The 27,638-nt window shown below is 43.8% G+C and overlaps 1 protein-coding gene across 4 annotated transcripts in view; it reads right to left on the reverse strand.

Annotated features, from left to right (window-relative positions):
• The window catches only part of SYNJ1 (synaptojanin 1), a 266,393-nt gene that overhangs the window by 172,902 nt on the left and 65,853 nt on the right, over positions 1-27,638 (reverse strand). For 3 of the 4 annotated variants that reach the window (XM_033947942.1, XM_033947941.1, XM_033947939.1), the window contains exons 10-12: positions 27,306-27,387; positions 24,373-24,525; positions 14,883-15,048 (exon numbers count right to left, since the gene is read on the reverse strand). In XM_033947942.1, coding sequence (XP_033803833.1) covers positions 14,883-15,048; positions 24,373-24,525; positions 27,306-27,387 — 401 coding nt within the window. The remainder of the gene's footprint in view (positions 1-14,882; positions 15,049-24,372; positions 24,526-27,305; positions 27,388-27,638) is intronic. The other variant, XM_033947940.1, reaches the window with a different exon arrangement.

Genomic DNA, 27,638 nt, shown 5'->3' on the forward strand with positions numbered 1-27,638 from the left:
CACGTGCTTCCGTCGGCAGCCAGTGCAACTGCCGGTAGTAAGGTGTCACATGATTGAATTTCTTCAGCCCGAAGATAAGTCTGACCGCTGCATTTTGCTTTATTTTAAGACGTCGCATATTCTTTTGGGAGATTGCAAAATAGGCGATGTTGCAGTAGTCAAGTTGACTTAGTACGAGGGATTGCACTAGGATTCTGAATGCTGACATATCGAAATATGATTTAATTGATCTAAGTTTCCAGAGAGTGAAAAAACCCTTTCTGATTACGGAGTCCACCTGGTCTTTCATGGTTAGACATTGATCCAGAGTTACACCCAATATCTTCATGGTGGGCTGAATAGGGTAACTAAGTTCATTGATGCATAGTGGGATTTTGTTGTCAAGCGGGTGTGGAGAGGCACAAAGAATTTTGTTTTTTCTGGATTAAGTTTGAGCTTGAAATCTAACATCCATTGTTCCATCTCATTTATGGCTTCTGATGCCTTGGGAATGGTTTCCGAGATAGAGTTAGCAAATGGGATGATGATCGTAAAATCATCTGCGTAACTGAATAGTTTTATCCCCAGTTGGGTTAATTGCGCGCCCAATTAGGACATGTAGACATTGAAAAGCAATGGGGAAAGCGGTGACCCTTGTGGCACACCGGATGAATTGCTCCAGATATCGGAGTGATCAAAGTTGAAGCGTACCTGGTAGGTACGGGATGTAAGGTAGCCATGAAACCAGTTTAACACCTCATCCCTGATACCAATGACGTCTAGGCATTGCAGCATTTTCCCATGGTCTACCAGATCAAATGCAGAGCTCATATCGAATTGCATGATCAGGGCATTGAGGCCCTTGCTAAATAATAGGCGTAAATAGTCTAAGATAGCAGCAATTACTGTCACCGTACTGAATAAAGGTCTAAAACCAGATTGAGTTTCATGTAGGAGAGAGAACTGATTAAGATATTCCAATAATTGGGTGTGAACCAATCCTTCCATGATTTTTACAATAAATGGGATAGATGCTATAGGTCTGTAGTTGGTTATTAGCGCTGAAGATTCTTTTCTATTTTTTTGGGATAGGGGTTATTATTATGTGACCACTGTTAGTGAGGAAATTCCCATTTTTTAGGTAGTGAGCTAAGTAGTGTAGCAATGATAGTTTAAATTCTAATGGCGCCGCTTTCATAATATCCAGGAGGGGGGGCACGTGTCTAGAACGCAGCGAGATTTAGAGTATTTGGTTACCATGTTCGTTCTGTTGGATGACATCACCCTGAGTCAGAATATAGCATTCTGCTTGTCCTCCGAGAACTATAGTTATCCAGGTATCAGCACTGAATATCAGTGGTAACTGGGTAACTTCAGGTTCAGTTCTCCTGGACTACACAGATAGTGCCAAGGCAGTCAAATGATTTTCAACAGGGACTTCTGGTTGGTATGTGAGTGGTATTCCCTCAAGGCCTGATTATCAACCTGAGAAATAAGAGACTCGAAAAACATGAATAAAAGTCTGGATGGTTGCAAGGTGGTGCATACTAGTACTGCCCGATTTCCGATTCGAATCAATTCACCAATTCGAATCAGGTGAATCAATTCGAATTGGTTCGTTGTTAAGAAAAACTGGACTCGCCGATTTGGCCCCGAGACCCGTTCAGGCTTTCTCTCTGCTGCTGCCCGCTGGAGTCGTTCCCATGTACTATAACTTCTTGTTTTGCGAAACCAGAAGTTACATCAGAAAAAATGAAAGGACCTCGTGCAGATCGGCGGCAGCAAAGGAGATATTTGTATTTTTGGCTGACTCTCTCTTTTCTCCTTCGCGCATTTCTCTTCTCCTCCCTGCAATACCATATCCACAGTGCACTGTAAGTATATGAATCGGGCAGGGGGGCTGGTGAAACTGAGAATCAGGCAGGGGGGCTGGTAAAACTGAGAATCAGCAGGGGGGGCTGGGGAAGCTGAGAATTGGCAGGGGTGCTGGGGAAATTTTGGGGATGATTTGCTTTGGGGCTGGGCAGTGGGGAAGCTGAGAATCGACAGGGGGGCTGGGGAAACTTTAGGGATGATTTGCTTTGGGGCTGGGGAAGCTGAGAATCGACAGGAGGCTGGGGAAACTTTGGAGATGATTTGCTTTGGGGCTGGGGAAGCTGAGAATCAGCAGGGGAGCTGGGGAAACTGAGGATGATTTGCTTTGGGGCTGGGGAAGCTGAGAATCGGCAGGGGGCTGGGAAAACTTTGGAGATGATTTGCTTTGGGGCTGGGGAAGATGAGAATCGGCAGGGGGGCTAGGGAAACTTTGGGGATGATTTGCTTTGGGGCTGGGCAGTGGGGAAGCTGAGAATTGACAGAGGGGCTGGGGAAACTTTGGGGAGATTTGCTTTGGGGAAGCTGTGAATCTATGTTTCTAACTAATTTTACAGCTATGTTATAGTTTGGATGTTCCTATTTTTGACATGATATTGCCTTTGTTAAACAAAATGTTTAAACTTGAAAAGCTGTGTCATTGAAAGTGAATTGAATCGAAAAATCGATTCAACAGGGTGAATCAAATCGAAATATTTTTCTCTGAATCGGGTAGCACTAGTACATACTTTCACACAGCTTGTGTGCTCTCAGGGACATAGTTTGGTGCATTCATGATGTATGTGCCTAGTTTTAAAATACGCACCTACATCACCTGTGTACATTTACAATTGTCCTGGAGCAGGTTTATGTGTAAGCAGATGCATTTAAGCCATAACTGTGCTGCATTTGTGAGGCTATTTTATAGACACCTATGTGCCTTTATAGTATAGCCTGAAAATAGGGGTCTATTTGGCTGCCCAACCTGTTATAAAATTACGCTTTAGTTCAAAGGCTCTAGCATGGCCTACATGCATGAATTTAAGAACGTTCTAGATCTTGGGAAAAGTTCCTCTTATTTGGCTCATAACATGTCTTATGACCTCATCAGTTTGAATAATAGGGATGCACCCAATTGGAATACTATGACAGAGAAAAGAATGGCCAACAACTACTTCCTTAGTAAAAACAACAAAAAGAATAGTCTGCACATGTTGCACCAATTAATAAAATAAGACATCACAAAACTCTTTCAAAGAGAACTCCAGTGCCCAAAATTAAAGCAGTCTTTCCAACTGCGTGAAAATGCTTGGACAGACGGTAAGTTTTAAGGCCAGGCAGATTGAGTCAGCTTATCTCAATGCCAATTTTCTCTGCCGTTGCTGTTGGCAGTATCCCTTTTTTATTGTGGTTCAACAGTAATAATGCCCAATTCACAGCACTACTATAGAAAATGCTGCTGGTATAAAACACATGAATATGGCGGTATACAAAAAATAAAATTATTATTATTATTATTATCCTAGCTACACTGAGCTCTCTTCAGGTTAGCTGCCTTATGTGTGTTCCTGGATCTAAAACTTACCATTCAGCCATTGAAGTTTTGACACTTGACTAGACAGTAATGCACCTTGAATACTGACTATGAACACTCTCTTTTAACCATATCTTCACATATTTCATAAAAAGTAATGATGAATGTTAAAGCAAAGGTGTTCTGTTACATATGCTCTTCAATATGTTACAGCACACAGATTAGTTTATTTTATATAGACATGGATAATTAAAAGGAAAATAACATGAATTAGATTACAATACCTGATTGTAATGTCAATTCTGACACTATGCAAGCAGCAGAAAAAGGAAAGAAGCAGTAATTAGTACAGAAGAAGCTGCCTTGATAAATCAAAGTGCAATGAAAGCAGTACACAATCTTCACAATATCCGTAAAACACAATGATTGTATTTTGTGGCTGTATATCACCAGATCTCAGATCTTCTAAACTATTTGTCAGAAATATTCCACTATCCTACTAATAATGAGAACATATTGAAAAACAAAGGTGGTGGGTGGCATATTTTTTTTTTTAATGAAAATCATTTAAAATGTAAATGCAACATAGTAATAGTAGAAAAACCAGCATTAGGTTCAATTTTATACATCAAGTACATAGGTGCTTTTCATAGAAAATATCTGAAATGTGTACTTTATTTGGTTACAGAATGCTGGTACAAAATTATTTACAAAACACACACTCTGCATGAAATCCTAATCCAAATGGATTGCTCAAGATGCTTTATATGGAGGCCTCAGGCTCAGAAAAATAATGGATTATGTCAGATGCTATACAGCAGTTGCTCTCAACCTGGGTGGGAGAAGGGGGATCCCTGGTGCAGCCTGGACACAAAGTTGGGGGAAGGGATACAAACAGAAGCACTGCAAAAAGTAGTCTGCCATCTGTGTCTTCCTCTCCTTCTGTCAAAACAAAGAAGCTGGGAACCAGCCAGGTCATCTGCTTGTAGCTCCCTACTCATGGAGGAAAGAAAAACACCTGCCCCACAGGAGTGAGAGACACAGAAAATGCAGAAATCAGCTAGCTGTGTTATTCTTACGGAAGGTGACAAGAAGATTAAAAGAGAGAAGTCATCTACTACTTCCACTATTTATTATTTCTATAGCGCTGAAAGGCGTATGCAGCGCTGTACATAGACAGTCCCTGCCCTGTTCGAGCAGCACTAAAGGAGAGGGGAACCAGAGAGGCTTTCTATATTTATACATGTCATATCCCATTAGATAATTAGGGTGTTTGATATAGCTAAAACAATTACACTTTGAAAAACAAATAGTGATTGTGTCTGGGGGTGAAGGAGACAGGACTCAAAACCCACATGAAACTAATGGTGCTGCATGGAGTTCCATGCAGAAAGGTAAGCACAGTTACTTTCCTGTAAAAGGTGTTACCCAGGGACAGATGGGTGGTATGGACGGTCTAAAAGTGTAGTATCACTTTAACTCTTCAGAAGTCTTGAAATGGCCCATACTGTGCATGCGTGAATGCCTTCCCACCCAACGTCAACTCACGGCTAAACGCCAACTAGGCGAGATGAGAGAAACGCGAGAATATCTGCCTGCTGTCCCTGGATAACACCTGTTACAGGTAAGTAACTGTGCTTTATCCCAGGACAAGCAGGCAGCATATTCTCACAGATGGGACTCCCTAGCTACTTCGAAAGGGATGGAGGGAAGTTGGCACTTATGTAGAGAATACATTTTGTAGAACTGCTTGGCTGAACTGACTATCCCGTCTGAAATGAGTCTCCAGACAATAATGGGATGTGAAAGTATGTAAGAAGGACCAGGTGGTTGCTTTACAAATGTCTTCAATTGGAGTGGAACGTAGAAAAGCCACTGAAGCAGCCATTGCCCTAACTTTATGGGCAGTGACACGACCTTCCAACGGTAGCCCAGCCCGAGCACAGCAGGAGACGCAATCCGCCAACCATGTAGAGCAGGGGTCTCCAAAGTCCCTCCTTGAGGGCCGAATCCAGTTGGGTTTTCAGGATTTCCCCAATGAATATACATGAGATCTATGTGCATGCATTGCTTTCAATGCATATTCACTGGGTAAATCCTAAAACCCGACTGGATTCGGCCCTCAAGGAGGGACTTTTGAGTCTCCTGATGTAGAGATTGCTCTCTTGGTAACAGTAGTTCCCAGTCTGTTAGGATCAAATGAGATGAACAGCTGAGTAGAAGTTCTATAAGGCTTCATTTGATCAAGGCTGTAAACCAAAGAACATTTAAAGTCCAGGATATGGAGAGCTGCTTCCCCAGAATGGGTATGTGGTCTTGGAAAGAAGACTGGTAGAACCATAGACTGGTTAAGATGGAGAGCTGCTTCCCTGGGATGGGACTGTGGTCTTGGAAAGAAGACTGGTATAACTATAGATTGGTTAAGGTGGAACTCTGAAATTACTTTTGGTAGGAATTTGGGATAAGTGCAAAGCTGGCAAATTGGGCAACAGTATAATAATGGGTGATTTCAACTACCAAAGTAAATGATAAGAATGTGCTATGGCTCAATTGTTTGGAAACTGGGCCCCTTGTACAGATAGTATAATAAAACTGTGGCTTCATACAAAACACAGGAAAAGCAAAGAACAAGAAAAAAAAGTGGAGAAAAAGACCTTAGTTGGGAGGAAACAGTGGCTAGTTTGTGTTTAGTTAGAAGAAGCTTGGAAATATTTTTAAAGGAAAATCACCATATCTGGGCGTGGAAAGACTGTTCAGAAACCCAAAACAGAACACAAGTCCAGGTCAGCCAAAGCAGGTATAACATTCCCTGTTAGCAGTATTCATCTCCTATGAAAGGAGAACTATGCTGAGAGAATTGGCTTTGGGGCCCCAATCTACCTAGCAGCAGTGATGGAATCCCTGACAGCCGAGATCCTGGAATTGGCTGGGAATCCTGTTGGAGAGAACAAGTCGTTGAAGATTTTGCCAAGGCACTTGCAGCTGGCAATAAGAAATGATGAGGAATTAAACAAACTGCTTTATGGTGTCACCATTGCCCAGGGAGGGGTCTTGCCAAACATTCAAGCTCCTCTTTTACCCAAGACGATGAAAGGATCTCCCCAGGCTTCAAAACCTGCAGAATCCTAAGACTTAATCTGAACAACTAATTGAAGACTTCTATGCATTTTTAACTAGTTCTAGCTTTTCCGTGGTTATGGCACTAATATAGTTAAGAGAACAAGTTCTAAACTAAACTAAACCTTAAGTTTATATACCGCATCCATTTTATATGGATTTAGATGCTCACAGGCATAGAATTGTTGGATTTTATATGTATTAATACACAATAATTCATAATAGAATTGAATCAGAAAAAAAAGACCTCAGTTGTTCTTTACGGGTCAAATAAACTCCACAATAAAAAAAGACCTCAGTTGTTCTTTACGGGTCAAATAAACTCCACAGTAAACAGTTCTCAAAAATTTCCCAGTTTCTTCAAACACATACCATTTTCAAAATGTGTCCTTAATAGTTCAGTGTCAACTGGTGAACCAAAAGTTATCTGTGATTACTATCAAGACCACCGTTTCCAAATACAAGACAGTTCAAATATCAGCAGAAATTACCACACTGAATAATGCAGAACAAGAGTTTAGCTGCGCTTTTGGATCCCCAGGGCTCCACTTCTCTCACAGCTGCCGTCCACTCTCACTGCTGGTTCATTACACTGCCGGCTCGCCAGAGCTCCAATGCCTTCTATATTTTATTCAGGGAATTCTACGATGTAGCCATAGCTCATAATCTCAACAGGGAAAGCCCTGTTTCACCAAACTAGCTGCATCAGTGGTTTTGTTTCCACATTCGGAATGCCACTGAGCCTGTACTCACTGCGATACAAAGTTTCAAAATGATGCCAAAGGAACAGAAGACACAGAGACACACTCCTTTTTAACCCTTCGCCCCTACCGCTATCCAGATAACAACAAATCAAAACTGTTTGCATGTAATTCTACCAGTCACTGTGCTCTCAATAGAAGGCTGACCATTCAACTCGAGTGCTCAGCTCATTAAGCGTAACTGTGTTAAGGAGGTATATCCATCGTTGCTCCCGTTGCCATAAAAACTAGTGCCAATTCCCTTTTCTGATAAGACTGCTTCTTACATTTCTCCAGTACAATACTTCTCAGGGAATTTAAATCTTGATGTAACTGTTTGCAATGAACCACCAACGGTTCCTCTATTCTTCCAGTGTACAAACAGGACAGATGTTCTTATAGGCGGGTTTTAAAAGTCCTAGATGTCTGGCCAACATATACCAGCAGGCAGGGGCATTGAATAGCATAAACCACCCCACTTGATCTGCATATAGTGTGATTCTTTAACACATAACTGTCATGGGTACTCGGATGCCCAAACACCCAAACATAGATGCCTCCATCATTAGCGGACACATAGAACAGTGTCTACACCGGTAATGTCCTGGAGTTGCATCCACCTCTGTCATTTTATCAGCCACTTAAACATTTGGGCTGAGAACATCACTCAGATTGCTATTTTGCTGAAAAAAACAGAATGCAATCTTTCAAACAAGGATGCGCTTTCAATATAGAAAAGAAAGGACGTATCACATGCTGTACCTGAGAGGATAAGGTAGTATATTTCATAATAAATGGTAGCATATTCTTTTCTTGCCCACGCTTCTTGTATTGAAATAAGAGTCTCCCTTGGATTGTAAAATGCTCATGCATGCCTTTTTCACTATACCTCCTGGATAGTCATCAGCAATCAATTTATGCTGTAACTCAATGGACTTTTCCAAAAAGGTTTGATTTGTAGCACAGATGCGTTGAGAACACAAAAACAGCACAAAAGGGATATTTGCCTTCATTGATAGGGGATGCATACTAGAGAACAGTAGTATGCATTATGTTTTTGAATATACTTATGTCTCAAAATGTGCATTCATGTGTTCTACTAGCACATCCAAAAATGTAATTTTTGAAGGGCTGTAATGTACCTCCAATTTAATATGCATGTGGCAAGAAATGAAGTACAGGACAAGCGCTTGGAGGTCATCTAGAGCAGTGGTTCCCAATCCTGTCCTGGAGGACCACCAGTCCAGTCAGATTTTTGGGATAGCCCTAATAAATATGCATGAGAGAGATTTGCTTTTAATGGAGGTGACAGGCATGCAAATCTGCCTCATGCATATTCATTAGGGCTATCCCAAAAACCCGAATGGCCTGTGGTCCTCCAGGACAGGGTTGGGAACAACTGATCTAGAGTACCTTTCCATAAGAAAAAAATATCATCAATAAACCTGACCCAACTACCTACATACTGCATGAATGAGGAATTATATACCCACTTATTTTCATACTGGGACATGAACAAGTTGGCTATAGATGGGGCAAATGAAGTCCCCATTGCTACTCCTGAGCATTGTTGAAAAAACTGTCTTCAAACAGAAAATAATTTCATGTCATTGCCAATTCACTCAATTTCACTAAAAATAAGGTAGGTACCACATGATGTCGAGGTCTTTGATCCAGGGTCTCTTTCAACGCCATCAATGCCTCTTGCTGAGGAATTGAGGTGTACAAGGAGGAGACATCCATTGTTACCAGATAGGTTACTTCTCCACTGAATGCCTCCCATTGCTGTAGCAACTGCAAGAAGTGTGTAGTATCCCTTAATAAAGATTTTACTGAACTTAAACTCTCTTGTAGATGACAATCAACATATTTACATACCCTTTCCAGCATTGAGTCTCGAGCCAAGACTATGGAATGGCCTGGAGGGTCTTTAAATCCTTATGTATTTTCGGAAGGAGATAAGACAGGAATTTTATAAAACTGATTTATCAAAAATTTGTATTCTGCTGCTTCTATAAGGAATCCTCCCTGCCTACCTTGATTAGTGAGGATCAACAATTCTGAAAAGATCTGCTCAGAGGAATCAGAGGATAATAGCAGATAAGTTTTCTTTATTGGATAACTGAGAATGAGTTTCCACTAGATATCTCTAGCCCACAACACAATGGCCCTATCCTTGTCCACTCTTTTTATAACAATAAATTTCTCACTTTAATTTCTTCAATGCTTCTCTTTCAGTTCTATTTAAATTATGCTTAAAGCTTGCCTATGTCATTTCTATTTTTTCTACCCCTTTTAACACTAGACTTTTAAAAGTGCTTATTATAGGGTCTATTGGGCCCGGCGAAATCCAGGTGGAGCGTTCTCTCACTTCTGATCTATCAGTCCCAGAGGTTTCATTCTGAGAGAAAAATGTATTTGTAATTACAGTTTGCGTATACATTTTTCCAATTCTACCCGGAATTGGAAAGGTTCATATTTTATCCTATAACTCCTTATATTTATCGTCATACCACTCTTCAAAACACAACTCCACCAGCACTTCTTCAATCTTCTTAGTTTCCTCCTAATCTTAGGTTGCAACATTTTTATCAATAGGAGCATTAACTCCAGAGAGCAGCGGTTAAGAATTTGATTCCACTGCTCTACAAATTCTGGATCTTCCTCAAACAATTTCGGAGCTCTAGACATACAGAGGCCTCTAGATATAATTTCTTGCTTACAATAGTCTACTAAAGAGGCACTATGCATCTCTAATCATATAACATTTCGCTGTTTATTCAAAATTCCTAATCACTTATCAGATAAATCACCACTTTCTTGATCAATTCCTAATGATGGGCTGTTTAGGAGTTCAAGTCTTTGGCTCTCTGTAAACCCAAGGCCACTTTTCCACTTTGTAATATTACCACAATAAGAATGAGAAACACTTTCACAAAACCAAAGTAAATGATAAGAATGTGCTATGGCTTAATTGTAGAGAAACCGGGCCCCTTATACAGGTAATATAATAAAACTATGGCTTCATACAGAACATAGGAAAAGCAAAGAACAAGAAAAAAAATGGAGAAAAAAGGCAACCAACTGTAAGCATAGTATTTTGATAAAGTCGCCAGCCAAATTTGTCCAGGGTGTAGCCTTCTCTCTCAGGAGGCGCACTGGGATATGTCCTGGAACTGGAAGATCTCTTAAGGGCCGATTCCATCAGAAGCGAGTGATGTTGTAGTTGGGGTTTATCTAACTCTGGACATGCCTAGATTCTATAGGGAATCTAGCTTCCTGAGAGCAACAGGCACAAGCAGAGATGCTTGCTAATTTTTGAACGTAGTATCTTTCAACAGATGGTGGAAGGGAAGCTTTAAGCAGTCCTTTGGAATTTTTTCAAAGTCCAAGGCATCAAATAATTCAGCCCTTGGCTCAGTCTCAGACTCCATCTTAACTGGCAGGACCTGCCCCATTTGTCATACAAAACTAGTGAAGGATAGACTCTCAGGTGGAGATCATCTCTTTGGTGGAATAGGAGAAGACTCAGAGGCAATTCCATAGGATTCCGGGGCAGAGAGACCTTGTTCAGAGAGCATATGATCAGAGAGATCTGAATCAAACTTTGTTCTCCTAGGAGATGAAGGACATCTAGAAGAATGCTCCTTAGATTTTGATTGGTACTATGAGAGATCAATTACTTTGATGTCAGGAAGAACTTCTATCGGTGTCAATCCAATGTGGAGGGTGAAGAGGAGCTGTGATGTTGGTGAGCAATTAAAGTCCTTGGTACAGCGATACTCGGGCTGGGGCAGTACCGATGGAGCAAAGGGAGGAATGACAGCTGGTTGCAATTGCAACATGAGTGCCAACTCCCTTTGAAGCAGCTCTTTAATTTGGTCTTGTAAAGACTGCACCGGCACCATAGGTATTATCGATACAGATGGTGCCGATGCAGCTGTACTGTGTTGAGATGTTGGTGACCCTGATGAAGAGGCATGCCTTTGAGGTGACACCAGCTGTAATGAAAGAGATTAGGACCTATTGTGTCAGCGTTTAACATGCATTGATTTACAATGCTTGGGAGGATGCCGCTGTATGTGTAGAAGGAGAAGTATGGCTTAGCACTTTTGGGAAGTGAGTTTCATGGTACCATCAAAGCCAACATCGAACAGGGTGCCAGTGACGAAGTCAATGTCGATGCCTCTGAGAATTGGTTTTTAGATGTCAGAGAAGATGACATGATGGTCGGTGACCTGAAAAGTTTCTCACTGCAAAATATTACCCTTCAGAGAACATTTCTAAGGGTGGAACAGAAGAGACACATGTCAAATCGATGCTCAGGACCAAGACACTGAAGGCACCAGCTGTGCGGGTCAGTGATAGAAATGGCCCTGTTGCACCGAGTACACTTTTTAAAACTACTAGAAGGTTTAGACCAGGGGTGTGTGGCCCTGTGAAGTATTTTGTGCGGCCCCAGTCGAGGGCAATGCAGTGTTTTCCTCTGCTGCCCCCGGGTGTTTACCGTCTTGCCGGCTCCCTCCTCTGTCTTGCTGCAGCATTTGCGTGGCCCCAGAAACATTTTTTTCGGCCAATGCAGCCCAGGGAAGCCAAACGGTTGGACACCCCTGGTTTAGACATTGACGAAAAAATTGCCATGGCGAGGTCAAAGGACTCAAAGGTACTGGTAGTTGAGTACCAAAGTGACTGAAAATCGACCAAAAAAGTTTGATGAACTGGAAGAAAACAATAAAACTTTGGAAATAATGAAGAAAACAGCTGGAAATGACAGGAAGGCAAAATATGAGTATTTTAGAAAAACAGATGCACACTTGGAGAACTGATGGTCCCGCGAGCTGACGTCAGGTGGGAAGGCACTCACGCATGTGCAGAACAGGCTATTTCGAGACTTCTGAAGAGTTAAAGTGAAACTACACTTTTAGACCATTTGTACCGGGCTCCGTGGATGACGTGAGAATATGCTGCCTGCTTATGCTGGGATAATAACAATTATACAAAGTACTGCTGAAACAAGATTGATTTAATCATCTTACGAAAATCTAAAATTTGACTTTATTTTGCACTCTGCAAGTCCCAGTTGTAACAAATCTTTAAGGGACACATGCAGATACTTCATGGATGTTTAACCACAAATTTAACACAGTTTTACAGTGGGAGAGCCATGCAGAGAGAGTTTCAGCGTTTCTGACTTTATTATTTCTCTGTATATATTAGATGTGTTTTCAGGCATTATGGATTTCACCAAAACACGAACTTGTAGGGTCCTTGCTTTTCAATGCACATCTGTTACAACAGAGTACAGCTGTTTTTGTTTTTCTTCAATTTTTAATAAATAACTAATTTTTAAGATTAGATTCTTACCTTGATAATAATCTTTCTTGTAGATGTGTCTAGTAGTCCTGAACGCTAGGGTTATGCATCTGAACCTGCAAGTTGATTGCAGAATGAAATTGCTCATCTTTCAACTCAACCTCCTTTCCAGCAGGCTTGCTCCTGCCCCTGCCCCCTCAGTTTGTACAAAAGTAGTCAAAAACCATTGTAATACGAGACATCATCGGAAGGAGGGAAATGGGGAGAATTCCCCAACACTATACTTCTGCTCTGAAACAAGTATAACATTATCAAAATTATATAAAACTGTGTGCATCTGGCACTAACTTTTATGGAGCTCACAGCTATTCACACGTCTGCTAAGCAGAAACTCAGAAATGATACTCCCCTTTTAAGATTTTTTTATCAGCTTAGCTGAGAGACAAAGGTTTGCTGTACGAGCTTGGTCTTTGGGCTGCCAAGTCTCAACCATCTCAAACTCTCTTGCTGCGACGGGGGGAGAACGTAGCCGGCCCACTATTAATCCAGACCAAGCCAGGAGGGAGCCAAATAGCCTGCACTCTAGCGCCTGATAGATCAATGATGTGAGCAGCTTCTCAGGGGACAGCCTCCGAGCTCCAAAAATATTACAGCAGGCTGGCTAGACAGGTGTTATCAAGGGCTAATCCTGCTAGCAGAAGACTTCCACTGTGAGAGTCTGCATCTTCTCCTAGGCCGAGGTGTTAACAAGAGGAAACCTCTGAGCACTGAGCTTCAAACTTAAAATGATAGGAAACACATCCAAGCAACTTGTTTGCAGAAGAAAATCTAAGGTGGCAAGAAGCAAGCCTACTGGGAACAAGGCGGAATTGAAAGATGAGCGATTTCATTTTGCAAGCAACTTGTGGGTTCAGACGCATAACCTTAGCATTCAGGACTACTAGACATATTGCACTAGAAATTGTTTTATGATTTTTATTTTGCTGCACTCATCTGGGTACGCTGTATTTTTTGTCCAATTTGTCCACATCTTTTGTGCTGTAGATTTTGCATGTCCCCTTTTTGGACCCGTGCTCTTCAACATATTTATAAACAACCTGGAAATTGGAATGACAAGCGAGGTGATTAAATTTGCAAACATACAAAGTTATTCAGAGTAGTGAAGACACAGAAGGATTGCAAAGACCTGCAACGTGACAAACTCATTCGATAAATGGGCCGCGACATGGCAAATGAGGTTTAACATGGATAAGTGTAAGATGATGCATGTCGGTAACAAAAATCTTATACTCAAATAATCTTATACTCGGTGCAGTATTCGGAGAAACCCCCCAGGAAAGAGACTTGGGAGTACTGGTAAGCAAGTCAATAAAGCTGTCCACGCAATGCACGGTGGCGGCAAAAAGGGCAAACAGAATGCTAGGAATGATTAAGAAGGGGATCATAAACAGATCAGAGAAGGTTATCAAGCCGTTTTACCAGGCCATGATACGTCCCCACCTGGAATACTGCGTCCAGCATTGGTCGCCGTACATGAAGAAGGACATAGTATTACTCAAAAGGGTACAGAGAAGAGCAACTAATGGTTAAGGAGCTGGAGGAGTTGCCGTACAGTGAGACATTAGAGAAACTGGGCCTCTTCTCCCTTGAAAAAAGGAGACTGAGAGGGGACATGATTGAAACATTCAAGATAATGAAGGGAACAGACTTAGTAAAGACAGGTTGTTTACCCTCTCCAAGGTAGAGAGAATGAAAATGCAATCTCTAAAGTTAAAAGGGGATAGATTCCGTACAAACGTAAGGAAGCTCTTCTTCACCCAGAGAGTGGTTGAAATCTGTAATGCTCTTCCGGAGGCTGTTATAGGGGAAAGCACCCTCCAGGGATTCAAGACAAAGTTAGACAAGTTCCTGCTGAACCAGAACATACGCAGGTAAGGCTAGACTCAATTAGGGCACTGGTCTTTGACCTAAGGGCCGCCACGGGAGCGGACTGCTGGGCACGATGGACCACTGGTCTGATCCAGCAGCAGCAATTCTTAGGTTCTTATGTGTACTTTTCTGCCCGGTTATTGTAAAAAGGACTGGATCTGAAAAGCACTCTTCAATGAAATTTAATCTGCAGTTTGATATAGAACTCCCAAGAAAAAGAGTTAGAACTAGCAAGAATGCATTCCAAATGAAACAGTGACCCCCCTTTCCTAAAGCTTCTTGAAATGTAAGCAATCACAGAATTAGTGGGAACCTTTAAGTGTTGCTTCAGACAGCAGAATATAGCTAATTGATACTGGAATTAACAAAGCAAATTATTAATTTTTTTATATTTCCATTTATGGGAAAATCTCACATACCATGTAAACTTCCAGTGGTTAACAAGGCTCGTGCTTTATCTGCTAAATCACTATTTAGGGTATTTCCTAGTAGCAAAACATCAATGGCTTCCTGTTTAGAGCTATCGAAAAAATTACTCTGAATGGTCCTGGTGACAGAACGAGCCCCGTCCTTCAGCTTTCCACCCTGGTACAAAAGAATAAGCAGAGAAAGGCTGTAAATTGGAAACTGCAGGTAAAATACAAATGCTAATCCATCATTCTTAATTGTAGTGGTCACACTACAATTCAACAATCATACCAATTTAAGCTATTAAGATCTATGTTTTGCTAGGGGCTTTTCCTACTGCTTACTTTAAATAAGTACATCAAAGCAGACTATCAAATCATTCAAAATGTTAATTTGACAAAGTGCTCATGATTAATGTACGCAGAGCTCAATCTCATTTATTTTGGAAGCAAACTTTTATATATAGTGCTATGTCAGAATGGTTAAATACATGTTAAAAAAGTCCATTATTCAGAAAGCTGGGAATTAGGTAAGTTATAAAAAAAACAAAACACAACAGTCTGCTGATAAATATATCTGGATAACTTAAGACAGCTTTTTCCTTTTTCACTAACCAAATTTACCTTTTTAACTTTATCCATGTAACAACTAAGATCAGGGTTGGCCAGACAGAATTTAGCCACATCCCAGGAGCATGTCCTGCTCAGGTTTTTTACCCATAAATATAAGTGGCCTGCACAAAATTATCTCTCACTTAACATATGATTTGAGTTCTTAAGTTATCATAGAACATCCCTCATATGCATAAAGATATAAATCATGAAAATATCTTCCATGATATGCCTGTCTTTTATGTATAATGAAGTATGGGAGACGAAGAGTACCAGTATGGATGTCCACTTGTTTAACAATTTGGACTGTCTATGAAAACTAATCCCCCCTTCTACAACAGCCCCGAAGCCCTTTAAATCTCTATAGGCTTTGGGGCTGTTACCGTGCGGCTTTGTAGAAGAGGGGGTAATACAAATTTAAAGTCACGGAGGATTAATTTATGTGTGAGAAATACATAGGATTATAAGACACTTTAAATTTGTATCAATGGATTAAATTTTCTGACTTTAGGGCTGTATTCTAAGTTTTGTGCAGGGTCATTGTGCCATCTATTAAAATAACAAACTATGACCTTAACATATATGGAAAAAAATGGCTTAACATATATGGAAAAAAATTATGACAATACAGTGGTGCCTCGCATAACGGACGCCTCGCACAGCGAACGCTGCGCACAACGAACTTTATGTCTTGATCCGTACAACGAACTTCGTTTCACACAACGAAGTCGCCCGAGCTGCATCCTTCCGCGCAGGCACTGCGCTTAACTGCCCTCTCTCCGCCTGGTTCCCTCTTGCCCCCCCGACTCCCCGACACGATCGGGGCAAGAGGGAGCTCAAGCCCTCTTGCCCCCCCCCGACTCCCCGACACGATCGGGGCAAGAGGGAGCTCAAGCCCTCTTGCCCCCCCGACTCCCCGACACGATCGGGGCAAGAGGGAGCTCAAGCCCTCTTGCCCCGCCGATTCCCCAACTCCCCGACAATATCGGGCCAGGAGGGAGCCCAAGTCCTCCTGGCCACGGCGACCCCCTAACCCCACCCTGCACTACATTACGGGCAGGAGGGATCCCAGGCCCTCCTGCCCTCGACGCAAACCCCCCCTCCCCCCAACGACCGCCCCCCCCCAAGAACCTCCGACCGCCCCCCCAGCCGACCCGCGACTTCCCTGGCCGACCCCCACGACACCCCCAACCCCCTTCCCCGTACCTTTCTGTAGTTGGCCGGACAGACGGGAGCCAAACCCGCCTGTCCGGCAGGCAGCCATCGACGGAATGAGGCCGGTTGGCCCATCCGTCCCAAAGCTCCGCCTACTGGTGGGGCCTAAGGCGCCTGGGCCAATCAGAATAGGCCCGGGAGCCTTAGGTCCCTCCTGGGGGCGGGGCCTGAGGCACATGGGCCCAACCCGACCATGTGCCTCAGGCCCTGCCCCCAGGAGGGACCTAAGGCTCCCGGGCCTATTCTGATTGGCCCAGGCGCCTTAGGCCCCACCAGTAGGCGGAGCTTTGGGACGGATGGGCCAATCCGGCCTCATTCCGTCGATGGCTGCCTGCCGGACAGGCGGGTTTGGCTCCCGTCTGTCCGGCCAACTACAGAAAGGTACGGGGAAGGGGGTTGGGGGTGTCGTGGGGGTCGGCCAGGGGGGTCGCGGGTCGGCTGGGGGGGCGGTCGGAGGTTATTGGGGGGGGGCGGTCGTTGGGGGGAGGGGGGGTTTGCGTCGAGGGCAGGAGGGCCTGGGATCCCTTCTGCCCGTAATGTAGTGCAGGGTGGGGTTAGGGGGTCGCCGTGGCCAGGAGGACTTGGGCTCCCTCCTGGCCCGATATTGTCGGGGAGTTGGGGAATCGGCGGGGCAAGAGGGCTTGGGCTCCCTTTTGCCCCGATCGTGTCGGGGAGTCGGGGGGGGCAAGAGGGCTTGAGCTCCCTCTTGCCCCGATCGTGTCGGGGAGTCGGGGGGGGCAAGAGGGCTTGAGCTCCCTCTTGCCCCGATCGTGTCGGGGAGTCGGGGGGGCAAGAGGGCTTGAGCTCCCTCTTGCCCCGATCGTGTCGGGGAGGCGGGGGGGGGGGCAAGAGGGCTTGAGCTCCCTCTTGCCCCGATCGTGTCGGGGAGTCGGGGGGGCAAGAGGGCTTGAGCTCCCTCTTGCCCCGATCGTGTCGGGGGTGCCAGGGACTACACGGAGTCACCCACCGTACCACCCGATTCGGGTAAGCGCAGTTATCGGTGGGTGGCTTATTTGCGGGGGGGTGCCTTGTTTTACATTTTTTTCTAAAAAGGGGGGGCTGTCTTATTTGATGGCCCTGCCTTATCATCGGGGAAACACGGTAGAAAAAAAAAAAAATGAACAGTTAAGTCCCAGTTTTTGCCGCTGAGACTCTGCCCTCTCACTGTAAAATTAGACTCTACTTAGTCTGTCTTTAAATTTAAAAAATGTGTGTTGTTTTAAAAAACAATTATGTTTTTAGATGTATCTAAATAAAAATAATAACCAAAAATTTATCTTTTTTTATGTCATCTTAGCATATTTTATGCTACAGAACGAATTATTTTTTTTAACATGTATTGTTATGGGAAAACGCGTTTCACACAACGAACGTTTCACATAACAAACTTGCTCCTGGAACGGATTAAGTTCGTTGTGTGAGGCACCACTGTATATTTTCTTCTACACACATCAGGACTATGCTGGCATGCATTTTAAAAAGATATAAATTGTGCTCCCCCAGCACCATCAGTGTGAGTCAGCTCTCAAAAGCTAATCAAAGACAAGGCTGACTAGTTTTTGGATGGCACAACACTGGGACACCCAGGACTGTGAGCTGCAGAAGACAATGGTAAAACACAGCACTACTTTGCAAAGAAAATCACCATCACATGGCAGGTCATGACCAATGTCTGTGAATTCAAATATGGTATATACCGCCACCAGTGAACTGCACTCAAGACAATTTTAACATATTAACATGACTCACCATTCACAAATTGAAAGGAACCCAGAGAAGCAAAAGAAAATAGTCAAATAATTAGAAGGCAGTGAATTTGTAAGTAGCATACATTTCTAGTTAAAAATTTGTTCATAATAATAGAAAATAACCTGTACAGTCTCAGTTTGCAGTAATCACAAATGAAAAGTATTAGCTCAGTGTTTTAGTTTCTTATCAAATAATTTGTACAAAGCAAGCTAGATGGTTTTTGCTGCAGGAGGTAAAGAAGGGTTTTATGGATACCTTTCTTTTCCTCTTACATTATTGTTTAAATCTGTTTATTGTACTTAGAAATTAATAAACACACTAGTAGTAAGATAATAAGTACAAAACAACATTCCAAGTATATTTTCGTATAAGAATCTCCTTGCATTAATAGCTGCTGAGAAATTAAAGGAAGAATTACCTCTCGGTATTGTATAATATTTCACATATACCTATGGGGAGAAGTGAAAGAATGCATCTATTGTATGCTTATTTTAGAAAGACAATGCAGGCATCTATGTACCTTTATGAATAGGTTCCTAGATTCATCTCCAGTCACGCACAAATTCTCTCAAAGAGTTACACCTACCCTAATCCAATAAGAATCTGCACATATGCATGTATGTTATAACACATGCGTGTGAGTACTGACTCTGCTCTATCTATGTCTATTTTCTGTACCTAGAAATACCTACCCATATATCACACAAAAATGTGCATGCACTGGTTAACACACTAATGCATGTATACCCTCAGGCAATGTATTCTGCTTTCACACAAATAATCTGAAGGCAAACAATATTATTCAGTTTACCTTTTGCTTTTGTTGATTTTTTAAACCTTTTTTTACCTTACATTAATGTCATCACTCTTGGTTTTAAACATTTGAGTCCACTGTTCACCTGTACTTATATTCCTGTTTAACATTTAACACTTGGGTGTCTGTATGCGTTTCTGATGAAGATCAACCCAGTAGAACCCAATTTATATAATTAAAATTGAAAATAATGAGCACAGCAAAGTAAGAGGAGCTTTCAACAATGTAAACTGTAGGCACTCTAGGATTCTACTGGGAACAAAAAACATAACAAAACAGAAAGCAACAGGGATATAGCACTGATGGCTTTAAACTTAATTGTTTCTTTGAAACAGAATTTTTGCTAGTTTAGTAGTGTAGTAAGGAAAAGATTTTGAGTAACAGCTGAAAACCCTAGTTTGTTTCATGAATACTATTATTTCCAGGCTGCACATCTGAACTACTGAGATGATGGCAACAATTTAGCAGTAGAAAATATACTGCCTGCCATTTAGTTCAGGCTGCATATAATAAGATCTCAGATTCATATAATCAGCAGCTATATACCCAGATATAATGTACTTAGCTGTAGTTGGGCCAGAAGTAAATAAAATAAATATTACATTTTCATATTCATATTCCATGTCCATCCTTGGAGAACAGAATCATATGATGGTTGGCACCTGAGCATATCTATGATAGGTAGCTTTGAAATAAAAAGGTGAATGTTTTTGCACTGATCTGGCTTCCAGAGAACTTACAAAGATTTTACAGAAAACTAACTAAAAGAGGCAGAACCCTAGAAATACAGTAATTACTGACACAGTGGTGCATGATGAAAGGAGAAATTAGGTTCTTACCTGCTAATTTACTTTCTTTTAGCTTCTCCAGATCAGTAGAGGTTAATCTTACAAGTGGGTATATATCTCATCATGACTAGCAGGTGGAGACTGAAAACAAAACTGTGGAATAGTACATAAGAGGTACCTTCCCCTATTCCTATCAGTCTGTTGAATAGCCAAGCAGAACTAAGAACTGGAAACAGAAATAAAACAATACTCTGAACAGGAATAATAACTAATATACCCAAATGCTGTTGGAAAATGCAGAGGAGAGATCCAAGAAAGAAAATGTCCCCACAGCTCGACAGCTGAGCCACAGCCGTTGTTTTTCAATTCTCCCCGGCCCTAGAAAAATACTAGAACCCGCAGCAAAAAACAAAAACTGCCCGCGCAACAGCCACTACCGTTCTGGAGAAGCTAAAAGAAAGTAAATTAGCAGGTAAGAACCTAATTTCTCCTTCTTTAGCACTCTCCAGAATGATAGAGGTTAATCTTACAAGTGGGACATACCAAACCAGTTCCCATCATGGTTGGGATCCCCAAAGGCCGACACAAGAACACGCTCACCGAACACTGCGTCCCGATGCGCCTGAACATCTACCCGGAAGTGTCAGACAAATGAATGCAAGGAAGACCAAACCGCAGCCTTACAAATGTCCACTGGAAGCACTAGTGAAGACTCAGCCCAAGAAGCTGCCTGACCCCTAATGGAATAAACCTTGAGAAATTCTGGAACAGGCTTCTTCCTCAGAATATAAGCGGAAGCAATAGTCTCCTTGATCCAGCGCGCAATAGTAGCCTTAGAAGCGCCATCCCCCTTACGAGGACCCACTAGAAGGACAAAGAGATAATCCGATTTCCGGATCTCCTTGGTCCTCCGCACATAAGAGTGAAGAACCCGAAAGACATCTAACTTGCGAACTCCTTCTGCTCAGAAGATCCCTCCCGACTACTCAACACCGGGAAGACCACTGCCTGATTGACATGAAAAGGAGAAAACTACCTTTTGCAGAAAGGAAGGAACAAGCGTCAAGACAATCTTCTCCCTAGAAAATTCTAAGGGAGTCCTACAAGAGAAAGCCTGCAGCTCTGACACATCTAACAGAAGTAATGGCCACCAAGAAGACCGCTTTAAGAGTAAGGTCCTTCAAAGAGCAGTCGCTCAATGTTTCAAAAGGAGGATGCACTAGCACTGAAAGAACCAGATTCAGATCCCAAAATGGAACAGAGGGTCGTATGGGAGGCTTGAGTAATTTGGCCGCCAGCAAGAAGCGAATCACATCAGGAATGGCAGTCAAATGCTGACCTTTCAACAACTCATGAAAGGCTGACAAGGCCGCAAGCTGAACCTGGAGAGAAGATCAAGCCAGTCCCCTATCCCGGCCATCCTGCAAGAACTCTAAGATGTTAGGCAGGGAAACGTGAAGAGACCACTCCACGTGCATCACATCACTCCTCAAATAGACGCCAAACCCTCACATAAGCCCGAGAGGTGGAAAGCCTCCGGGACCCCAAGAGAGTTGAAATCACTTTATCTGAATACCTCTTCTTACCTAGGCGACCTATTTCAATAGCCAAGCCATAAGACAGAAGGGACCCGGACCGAACATTGGAATGGGACCCTGCGTCAGAAGTTTGTCCAAGAGAGGAAGAGGATCTGCCACCAGATGCCTCACCAGATCCACGTACCACAGACGTCAAGGCCAATCTGGAGCCACCAGAACCACGAGACCTGGATGGTGAATGATGCAGAAAAGAACTCTACCCACTAATGGCCATGGAGGGACACCTACAACAGCCCCTCCATTGGCCATGGTTGAACCAGGGCATCCAAACCCTTGGCCTGACCGTCTCTGCGACGACTGAAGAAGCGGGGCAGTTTGGTGTTGACAGTCATGGCCATCAGATCCATCAGGGGCTGACCCCAAGACTACACTATCAACTGAAAGGCCACAGGGCTTAGACACCATTCTCTGGGATCCAGCACGCCCACTTCACTACATCTAGGGAAGCTGCCATCGACCCCCAAAACCTGGAGGAAATCCTGTGCCCAAGGACACCGAGACGCCATAAGGAGGCGAATCTGAGATTGCAATTTGCTTACCCGGTCCTCTGGAAGGACGACCTTCCCCAAGGAGGTGTCCAACAGAACCCCAAGATACTCCAGATGATGAGATGGAACCAACCAACTCTTGGAAAGGATGACCACCCATCCCAGCAAATGGAGAAACTCCACCACCCGAGCCGTAACCCGGATGCTCTCCTGCAACGACTTTGCCCGAATCTAGGATGTGCCGAAAGGTCCCCCCTTCCTTCTTGGGCACCACAAAGTAAATCAAGTGCCTGCCGGTGCCGCACTCCAGAGGGGGCACTGGAACAACTGTTTTGAGATCTAGCAAGTGTTGAAGGGTCTGGCGAAAGGCCTGCGTCTTCCATGCTGCCTGACACAGAGAGGCTAGAAAATGATCTGGCAAACTCCAGAGCATAACCATCCCGCACCACCTCCAGGACCCACTGACTGGACGTGATCTCAGCCCACTTGGGAAAAAAATTTGCGCAGCTGGGCACCCAACAGAACCAAAGGGGGTGCCAGCAAAGAGTCACTGTGCAGCGGGGAAATCAGCAGAGGGATTCCCAGCCCCCCGACGGGCCCCCCGAAAGGACTGCATGCGCTGATAAAACCGACCCTGGGAAAACCCCGAAACCTAAGACAATACGCGTGGAACTCCTGCAGACGCCCACTGGCAGTGAACGGTCCTCAGGCAGGCGGGGCACCTTAGAGTCCGTCAGAGTCTGAACCAATTTATCTAAGTCCTCTCCAAACAAAAAAGAACCCCGAAAGGGAAAATTGGTAAGCGTAGTTTTGGATGCGGCACCCAACCAAGCACGAAGCCACATGGTACGTCGCATGGCCACTCCAAAAGCCATAGACTCGGCCGACGTCCACATCAAGTCAGAGAGCAACTGAGAGGAACGAGGCAATCATCTCAATCTTAGCCACCTCCTGATCCACCAAGGGCCAGTTATCAGACTCATGATCCAGGACACGCTCAGCCCACCAAAACACGGTGTGAGCCACCAGCCCCCCACAAATAGCTGCCTAGACCCCCAAGACAGAGACATCAAAATTCTGGTTATGAATGGTCTCCAACTTACGCTCCTCAGAGTCCCGTACGGCAGAACCGCCCTCAACAGGCACGATATGCTGCTTAGCAATTGCTGAGACCACTGCGTCCACCACTAGTGACTTTAAAGCAGCCCTATCCCCCTCTGGGATGGGATACAAATGAGCCATGGCGCTTGCCAACCGAAACGGCGAAATCCCGAATATCCTGATGCATAGGAAAAGAGCAGGAAACAGTACGGGTCCCTCTAAGAGGGTCCCCCACATGCGGGGTCTCCAGTAGCGCTCCTTCAAAACACAGCACCGATGAAACCTACTGAATCAGGTCTGTAGCTCATCCCTCTGAAAAAGGCGCACAATGGACACTTCGTCGCCGGAAAGCAGGAATCCCAATGCCCCACCGCCAGCGGCCGTCCCCTCACATCTGGACCAAATTGTGCACCACTTCCCTTGAGAAGTGCTCAATTGGTCCATACGTGACCTAGCTAGAAGAAAAGTGCCAGTTAGTCAAAAAATACAGTAATTTACAAAATAGTTAAAGGGAAAGCAACCCTTCAGACCAGCACTACCTCAGGATTTTTTTTTTTTAACAGAACAGACTCCACAGGCTCTAAAAGCAATATGCCTTGCTTGAATTAGGGGGCAAGGTTTACTGCTGAGGCTCCTCTAAAAAAATGTGGGGAGGTGGAGGAAATGGGGGGAGGGACTCAGCAAGAGACCCGCCAGGTTTGTCAAGCCTGAGGTCGAACGGACCCTCAAACAGGGCCCACCCAAGCTCAATCCGGCCAAAAACGGGGACTAGAAACCCTAAACAAATTCCAACAGCCCTACCAAGGGAGATGGGTACAGCTCACTGACACCTGCCGAAGACTGAAAGAAGACTGATAGGAATAGGGGAAGGTACCTCTAATGTACTATTCCATAGTTTTGTTTTCAGTCTCCAACAGCTGGTCATTGATGAGATATATACCCGCTTGTAAGATTAACCTCTACCAGTCTGGAGAGTGCTAAAGAATATCTCAGCATTGTATTCTTTTAAGAAATAAAAGATGAAATTTATCACTAAATTGGGAAATGCAAATGACAGAAGCTTTAATGTAGTGTTTAATACATCAGAAATCACATTTTCAGATGTCTACATTAAGTACACTATTAAATAAGCTTTACCTTAGCCTTTCCTTCAAGAGCTCCGGTACCTGCATAGATTTTACTGACAGAATCTCCATTCACAGACCACATGGAACGGAAAACCTCCTGAAATCGAGTAGCTAGCTGTGGTTTATCAGTTAAGCCCAGAACTTCCAGCTGTTTTATTAACATCTGCAATGATTTAAGTGCTTGTCATTAACCTTACTCAAAAGGAGCAGTAGCAAGTTTCACCTTATTTTGCATTCAAGTATCAAATGAGGCCAAGCTAGGATAAGCATGCATTACATTCATAACACCTTCACGATTTCCCAAATTGTATTAGTGAAAATCTGTTTCTTACTAAAGGTCAGATGACTAATTTCAATATTTGTAACACTGCTTCTCAAACATTATGCAATTATTATCTTTTTAGTAGGCAATTAACCCTGCAACCCAAGCCCTACTTCGCCTCCCATGCCACTGCTTTACGTTTATGTGTAACATCAGCGGTGACACCATCATAGTTCATGCCTCCCACTAAACCCACACAAGCCTAGTTAGGAGTCTCTGTCCTGACTGATGTGGCTTTTTTTTCCTACCACTACTGTTGCCCCAAATGTGGATTTTGTAAACCCATTAGGATGACATGACATGCCAAGTGAAGAGATTTGAGTGTCCACATGAAAAAAACGCTATATGTGATCTAGCACTGTGTGAATAGTGACAGGACAAAATGACTTACAATTTACCGTATTTTTCGCTCCATAAGATGCACCTGACCATAAGATGCACCCTAAATTTAGAGGAGGAAAACATTCTGAACCAAATTCTCCCTGCCAGGCTCTGCACCCAACCCCACACTCCTTGCCAAGCTCTGCACCATGTCCCCCCTACCTGCCTGGCTCTGTATCCTGTCCCCCCTCTGGTGGTCTAGTGGTAGGCAGGAACAGGGCAGGCCGGCCTAGTGGCTGGAAGGCACAGGACAGGGCAGGCAGGCAAGGCCCCCCCTTCAGCACTGAAGCTTCCTAAAGTTACCAGTTGATTCCAGTTCTTAATCAATTGAGCCAGTTCAGATTGTATTCCTACTATAGAGGGGGCCAGTTAGTTCAAATTTTTTAAGATCATATCTAGATCTTAGGATAGTAATTTAAAACCTGGATAAACCCAAGCTGTCCCTCAGCACTGCAAAGTTATTTCCAACCTCAAGTCTCCGAAGTGCTTCCTGCACTCCAGGTACTGCTGCCTTCCCGAGCTGTCCTTGTCAAGACTCTGATAGAGGAGCTTGGGTTTGGCGGAAGGCTCCTGCGGCGACGAAGCCTAGGTCTTGGCCTTCTCCTCTGGGGCTTGTGGCCGGGTGGTGCCGATCTCGGGCAGGCCGTGCTTGTCAAGGCCCCGATAGAGGAGCTTGCGTTTGGCGGAAGGCTCCCGCGGCGATGGAACCTGGGTCTCGGCCTTCTCCTCTGGGGCTTGTGGCCGGGTGGCACCGATCTTGGGCAGGCTGCGCTTGACGACGACAACAAGGCTTTGCGTTGCTTGTGGGCGGCAACAGCGGCGAGCCTGATGCACATCTCCTTCTGCAATGCCAGCAGTTCTGCATGCGAGTATTGAGCAGGTCCCTCATTTTGCCACAGGGCCGATGCAGGGGCTCACAACGGGGGCTCCAGTGGTGGCGGGAGATGCTGTGTTTATGGAACGCGTAGCCTCTGCGCACACTGGTCTCCAGTGAAATGGAGGATGGGGTGGGGAGAAGAGCAAGGAAGGAGGGTAAAGAAGGGGGCGAAGGTTGTGCCTTGATTAAAAACAGGTACCATGGGGGGGTGGTATTCGCTGCATAAGATGTACCCTTATTTCCACCCACTTTTGGGGGGGAAAAATGTGCATCTTATGGAGAGAAAAATATGATATGTGGACACTCAAATCTCTTCACTTTGGCATGTACACATGTAAAGTCTTTTACATTTTTGACTTCTTCACTAGCACAATCGCTGTGTTTTACTCAACAGAATTTCAAATTACACATTCTTCTAATACTTCACTGGGCACCATTTGTCTGCTATTTTTTGAGCATCAAAATATTCATATCACAGCTTCTCAAAATTAATACAATAGGGTCCCATTGAGAAAACAGCTGTAGGGGGAGCAAGGTCACAACAAGTTATAGCTAGAAAAACCTCCAAATCAGACCTCTCCCAACCCCCCTAAAACTGCACCGTAGACTGACAGCTCTACTCTCAGACCAGATGCTGGAAAGATGTGCTGAAGCCTGCCATAGTTCCTCTCAGTGTAGCTGGAAATCAAAAGGACCTCTGCCACCAGGAAAGCTGCCTCTTCCGACTCCTCAGCTGCCAGTCGGGCCACAGCCAGACTGAGCCTCACTCCCTGGGATCAGAATTCATACGCCACAAGGAGGGGGCAGGAAAGTGCAGCTGACACCATATGCGCTCCAAAGAAACACAATTGATGCCTGTAGTAGCACTCCTGATCAAGTCAAGGAGTAAGCAAACAGAAGGGTAAAACCCCAAGCTTCACAGTCCCTGCAGGATCCACTTGTCAGCTACAGACTAAGGTCTGCTCCTCTCATGCAGGCTAGACAGTCACTGGAAATGAAAAGGTCAGTGCAAAAACCACAAAAATCCTTGAAAAACAAAAAAGACGACCAATCAGATCAGTTTTTCCTGCAGGCTTGCTTGCAGAAGAAATAACTGACTAGGAGGCAGCAGAGAGCAGTCATAATATATACAGAATTGACACATTATTAAAGGGAAAAAACAAATTCAAAACAATATTCAAAGATGCATACATAATTGCTATAGAACATATGACCTTATGGTGTGGTATGGTTGACATTATACATTCCTAAGGCAATGCATCACTGGTCAAATAATCTAAAATCTAATGCGTTACAAAGCAGTATCTGGAGCAATTTGTGGTTCCAAGGTTCTAAATTATAATTTCCACACTAAATGTCCTACCTCTAAACCAAAGAATGCCTGAACACTGTTGGTTCTATCCAGACAGTCCAAGCAGTTTGTTCTGATGGTGCCACTCTGGGATCTGTGCCAAAACACAAGAATACAAAAAGCAGTTTAAGTGGAAAAAACGGCAAATGGTATCATGAATATGTAATTTTAAAAGGATGACCCTGGAGTAGCGGTGGCTAACTAGATTAATTACCACTCACACAGCTGTCAGACAGGAAAAGAACTAATGTATTTATTTTTAGTATTTATATACCACTTATAGTCTAAGTGGTTTACATTCAGTTACTCAAACATTTTTCCTTATCTGTCCTGGTGGGCTCACAC

Source organism: Geotrypetes seraphini, chromosome 6 (genome assembly GCF_902459505.1).
Source record: "Geotrypetes seraphini chromosome 6, aGeoSer1.1, whole genome shotgun sequence".
Taxonomy (NCBI): Eukaryota; Metazoa; Chordata; class Amphibia; order Gymnophiona; family Dermophiidae; genus Geotrypetes; species Geotrypetes seraphini.